Below are 5,931 nucleotides of genomic sequence, written 5' to 3'. Positions count from 1 at the left end.
CTTCATTAATGGAGTTACTAAATCTGTGTTTCAGAGCTCTCCCGCAGGACGTGTGTTTCTGCAGGGCAGCGCTTCAGAGACCACAGAACAATTTGGGCAGGAAGGGAGCTCAGGGGCTCTCTAGTCTGAGCTCCTGCTGCGAGCAGGACCAGCTCGGAGGTCAGGAGCAGGCTGCTCAGGCATGGCCTCATGCTGGAGAAGCTTTTCCGTATGTCGAGTGGGAATCTCTCTTGTTTCTGTTTTTGTGTCTTGTCCTCCCGCTGTGCGCTGCCGGGAGCAGCCTGGCTTCCTCTTTTTGATGACCTCCTCATAGGTGGTGGTGGGGCTGCTGTTAGGCCCTCCCAAAGCTGTCTCTGGTCCAGGCTGAGCCAGCCCTGTTCCCTCAGCTTCTCCCCACAGGGCAGGTGCTCCAGCCCCAGCTGTCTTGGTGGCCTTTTGCTGAACTCACTCGGGTTTATCAGTGTCCTCCCTGGACCGGGAGAGCCAAAACTGGATGTGGTATCTCAATGTGGTCCAACGGGTGCTGGCCAGTGGGGGATGATCACTTCCCTTGGTCACTTGGCTGGGCTCCTGCTAATACAACCCAGGGTGCTGGTGGCCCTCTCTGCTGCCAGGGCATGCTGCTGGCTCCTGTTCGGCTTGCCGTCTGACACAAGCCCAGGTCCTTTTCAGTAGAGCGGCCTGTGTTGCTGCCAGGGGTTTTCCTTCCCAGGCGCAGGACTCTGCATTTGTTCCTGTTGAATTGTATGAGGTTCCCGTTGGCCCGTTCCTCCAGCCCATCTAGGTCCCTCTGAATGGCAGCCCTGCCCTTGAGTGTATCAGCCGGTCCTCCCGGTTTGATGTCATATGAAAACTTGATGAGCGTGCACTCGTGATCCATGCTGGGATGTGCCTCGTTTACTGTCTGTATCAGTGACCTGGAGGAGAAGTACTAACGCCTTCACTTTGATGTGCTTTGCATGTGGGTTGTATTCTTTGCTTACACCCTTTTTTGCCTTTCCTATTATTAACTTGGAGAACTTGCATCACCTTGCCTATTGCTTCTGTGTGCTGTACTAGAAGGAAATTATATTGTGTTTTAATTTTCTTTAGAAACATAAAAAAGTAAAACTTAAACAGCTAAAATAAAAAAGACATGGGAGTAGGAAAACCAGCGTATGTTGATCACTTAACTGGTGACCCCAGAGAAGGCTGGAATGAGGAGAGAGGGTCCTTTACTACACTTACTGTTGCCAGCCCTGATAGCTCGCTGCCTCAGCCCACCTCACTTTCCTTTGGCCAGTCTTCAGAGCCTTTCTAAAATTGAACTCTATGTCACTGGGAATTAAGTCTTTAATCAGTAAACTTGACCTTTTTATTACATCTTTTAAAATTTGATTAGTGATAAAAGGCTGTAATCTTTATGAAAGTTGGAAATAGAACATTCTTTACAAAACAAAGCAGGAAAAGATACTTAATTTTCAAAGTATGGAAAATCCTGTGTGCTGCAGGTATCTTATAAAAGGTTATGTAGCTGATTTGTCTGAAAAAAAAAAAGAAGAGGAGGATATATTTGAGCAAAAAAAATTCTAAAACAAATAAGATTTTGGAGACACCAAGGTCTAGAAACTAAAACTATTTATCTACTTCTGTCCCTCTCTCTGTAGATTTTAATCTATATGCTTAAAATTCTGTATCTTTAATTCCCCTGTATTAAACAAGAATATCCTTTATAATGTTACAAGTATTTCCAGATGGGCTAAAATACTGCAGTAGCATTACTTCATCCCACTTGCAATTGTCGTCATGGAATTGGATAATGAACTTCTATTCTTTGTTGAAACTAGGATTGCATATCAGTATTAAGATAACTTCTTTACTGATGTTTGCTTTGAGAATGCTAACTCTTCTGCCATCAGCCAAGTACTGGCGTTTTGGAGATGAGTAAGAGAAGTTAAATCAAATCTAAATCAAAGTTAGAGTTAAATAAGGATTATAAGTTGTGACCCATCCATCCAGATTTTGAATCAAGTAGTGTTTCAGATTTATTTGCTTATTTTCTCTAAATCTGCACTTTCAAATCAACACTGTTGTTTTGATTTCCAACATATTCATAGGATTTTATGTTTATAGGTTGTCTTACTGATTAACATGGTTTAACTTTACCACAGGCTTGACACTTGATTTTTATTTTTATTTTTTTCCAAATCAAGGCAGGGTACCTGCTTGTGTGCTTATTGTATCAACGGGGTTCTCGCTCTTTAGTTTTCCATCTTTCAAATATTTAAAGGCTTGTTCAGATTGTAGACAAGTTATCAAGAAAGGAGTATGATACTAGTTTACTGCTTCTGGAACTGTTTAGATTGTAATTTCTAGTGTTTTCTGATTTGATATAGAGACCTAATTTAACATCAGAGTGAGTGATATAAGGACAGAGTTTAGCCTAATTCTTTGTTTTATGTTGAGCATTCATGAGAGGAAGTGGTTTAAAATTCTGGCCTTTGCTTCTGGTGTCTGCTTGTTCTTTGATGCATGGAGAGTCTTGGATAAAAGCTTTTGTTGAAGTGTTGCAGTGGAAATTATATAATTGCTTGTCAGCTTGTTCACTTCATTACTCTTGTGGAGGGAAAATACTTCTGGATTCCAGCAAGTACAAGAGAGGCATTTGCATAGGATGCGTACCATGCTTTATTAAATGCAGTCTGTAGACACTCATTTTTCTCTCACCCCTCTCTTTCAGACTCCAGGTAGAGGTGGGTCTCAGAGCTCGGATTCGGATTCATCTGCTACACCAGGAAATGCCGTGGACGTGAACAACGAAGGCTCCTCCGAGGTACTGTGCACCATACATGGACTGGAGTCTTAAACCTTGGGTGCTGTTTCTCTGATCCATGAAGCTGTTGGGAGTAACTTTTGATGCCCTACCTAAGTAACAGCTGTATTAACGCAGAATTTTCTCTTCTAAGAATTGGTTGTTACTTAAATAAAAATAAGTGCATCTAAGCCATATAAATATGTAGCTGTTATTTAGGCTTATCCATCTAAATGGTCACAAGCAATCCTTCCTGTAATCCTACAGATGAATTATTAAAATTAAAAGCAATGAGACACAAGGTTAAGACTCCTCATTAATAAATCTTTTATGAGAGTTCCGAAAACTGGGGCTTAACATTTTATCACACTTGTACTCCCTTTTCACCTTTCTTCTGCTAAACTATAATGTATACTGGAAACCACCTCCTCCTCGTGAAATATCAAATGTATTGGTTTTCGCTTGGTGTTGGTGTGTAAATCTACCACTTCAAAATCCTATCCATTTTTTATGTGCTGTATGCCATACTTAACCAGCAGAATAAGTTGTTATTCTTGCTTCAATCCCATATTACAATGTCTTTGGATTTACAGCATTGTCAAATATTAACTGAAAAAAGCAAACTAACTTCACTGGCTGTTGACGCTAGTTTGTGCTAATGTAGCCTGATTACCTAGCTTGAAAATGTTTCAAGCTTAGCATACAAATGCAGTGCAAGGTTAATTACTTCTATTACAGCATTAAAGGGAGCAAAGTGCCCTTTCTTACACTGAATAAAGTGTATGATGAGTCAAATACTCCTATGCTTGCTATGATAAGAGATAAGAGAACTTTTCACTGTGCTGTTTAAAATCCTAATTGCCTTCCATCTGTGCATCTGCTTATTTCTTATTTCTTGAAGCCTTATTACAGTCAGTATAATCAGACATTCCTTAATATTTTGCTGCATGTTATACGTCACGCATTTGTGAGTCCAAATCTGTTTATTATGTATATTTACACTGTCCCTGAAGCAAATAAATATTCTAAAATCTCATTACTTTTGTAGTTAATTAAGGCATAAAAATACGCAGTGAGATAATTGCTTCTTTCCAAAGTTTGGCTAAAATTGCACAATTCTGTTAACATGAGTGCAATATCACTGACTGTACTGGATGTCACAAGGTACCTCAATACTAATGTAGTAGTATTTTCTTGACATAGGACGAGCTTTTAAAGTGGTGGTGTGCCTGCACTATTGCACCATTGGCTTATCTTGCTACTGAGTCGAAACTGGGACCAAAGGCTGCTGTGTCACTTTTGGTTGATACTGTATAACATGAAAAAGTATCTTTTACTTGTCAATAATTTCACCATCTGTTGCATTAGTTACAAGTGGGGTGTTCTCCTTAGCATATAATTTCAAAATCTGTTTGAAACTGAGCTCCGAAGCTGGTGATGGGTTTTTACTCTCCTGAGATTCACACATTACAGCATGCAAACCTGAGCCTTTCTCTTGGTCTTCCTTTTCCTGTGCAGCTGGCCTGAGGTGGTGTCTCTGAGAACTTCTCTTCAGGAGCGCCATAGCCAGACTTTGCAGAATGTTTGCTCTCCATTTTATTGTTATGTTCCCACCTGGTTCTCCCGTATTATGTAAAGTCAGAAATCCAGTTGACTTGTTTTCACTCCAGTTTCTTGGCTAGGTCTTCTAATTTGTATTGCTGCAGGATTTAAATGGAGAATAATTATTAAATCTGTGCAGATTCTCATGTTTCCTACCTCCGCAAGCCTGGTTGAAATCAATCCTGATTTTTGAGAATTGTAGTATGAAACAAAAGGAGTGGGGAAGTCTGAATTCAAACTGTTTTAGTCCCATCTATGGCCATGTCAGCACTTCAGATCACACATGGACCTGTAATCAAGTCTAGATACAGGTCTTTTATTCACTGTGCAATCTGCCCAAGGAGGAAACATTTGAGCCTATCGTACCTTTATAGCTTAGGTCCCAGTGCAACTTTGCAGTACAGGGTTGCTAAATATACTCCATGCTTGCAGTGAGTCCACCAGCATGCTTACGCTTTCATTAGTGTAATGTGGCTGCATTAGCTAGACAGGTTTGCCACAGGCATCCTTTCTGGAAGGGGCCTTAACCTTTCCATGCATGCATGGAGGGTTGTGTTCAGTCTGCTCTGCCTGCCTCTGTAGTGCTGTGCTGCGGAGGTGCAGGCATCCTCCAGCCAGCAGCGTGGACAGAGGCCCAGAGCACTTTACTCTCCACCCTGCTTTTTCCTGGTTTAAGCATGTAGCGTGTGTCTTCAAGATGTAAAGCTGTTGTTCTTCAGAAACCAATTTAACTTTTGGCTTTGGTAAATCTCTGGTGAGCATGCTGAGTGTTGTTTTTTTTTTTTTAAATTCTACCGAGGAAGGTGCATATTTTTCCCTAAGTGAGCATACCAGCCAGGCATGTGGCTGTGCTGGCACCTAGGTCTCCTCTGCTGCTGCAAACTTGCTTATTAATTTACAGAGGTATTTCTGCAATCTCACTGCACCACCCTTGTCTCTCTCTGTGAAACATCTAAACACCCTTATGGGAAACTGCATGATGGATCAGACGTGATGCCTTATAATGGTCCATTCACAATTTGTTATGCAGCTTATTCCTCTGTCACGTGAAGGGGATACCAAAAGTGTCTGGAAAACACATAGTAGTATGCAGCATGGTGCTAGCTTTTAAAGTGTGTCTTAGATTTGTTTATTTTCATGTTCTTAATAACTGTTCCTTCTTGCCTTCCCCATGGTATTGATATGTGATTTGCAAAAACTATCTTTCCAAAAGGAAAACAGACTTTGCTTTTGGTGATTGTAGAGAACTTTCAGCGTAAGAATTTGAACAGCGTTTGATTCCAAATCTGCTTTTTTGTCTTTATTAGTTTCTTAAAAACAAATATACATTCCACAGGGCTTCATCTGTCCGCTATGTATGAAAGTGTGTGTAACTCCCACTGATCTGTCTGAACATTACCAGAATGAGCACGCTGGGACAGAAGGAAGACAGGAGCTTCGTGACCTCCCAGCTGTTACTGTGGGTCTTGTTTATTTTGTTTTAATAGCTTTGGTAATGGGCTGCTTTAAATGACATACATCTTTTCTCATGGCTTGGG

General features: G+C 41.0%; 1 protein-coding gene across 2 annotated transcripts in view; it reads left to right on the top strand.

Moving 5' to 3' along the window:
• The window catches only part of EEA1 (early endosome antigen 1), a 78,531-nt gene that overhangs the window by 6,379 nt on the left and 66,221 nt on the right, over positions 1–5,931 (top strand). Inside the window, exons 2-3 of one of the 2 annotated variants that reach the window (XM_072865190.1) lie at positions 2,720–2,812; positions 5,730–5,852. In XM_072865190.1, coding sequence (XP_072721291.1) covers positions 2,720–2,812; positions 5,730–5,852 — 216 coding nt within the window. The remainder of the gene's footprint in view (positions 1–2,719; positions 2,813–5,729; positions 5,853–5,931) is intronic. The other variant, XM_072865199.1, reaches the window with a different exon arrangement.

Source organism: Ciconia boyciana, chromosome 1, assembly GCF_034638445.1.
Source record: "Ciconia boyciana chromosome 1, ASM3463844v1, whole genome shotgun sequence".
NCBI lineage: Eukaryota > Metazoa > Chordata > Aves > Ciconiiformes > Ciconiidae > Ciconia > Ciconia boyciana.
The sequence above is the reverse complement of the archived record's forward strand: the minus strand, read 5'-3'. Positions and strand labels throughout refer to the sequence as shown.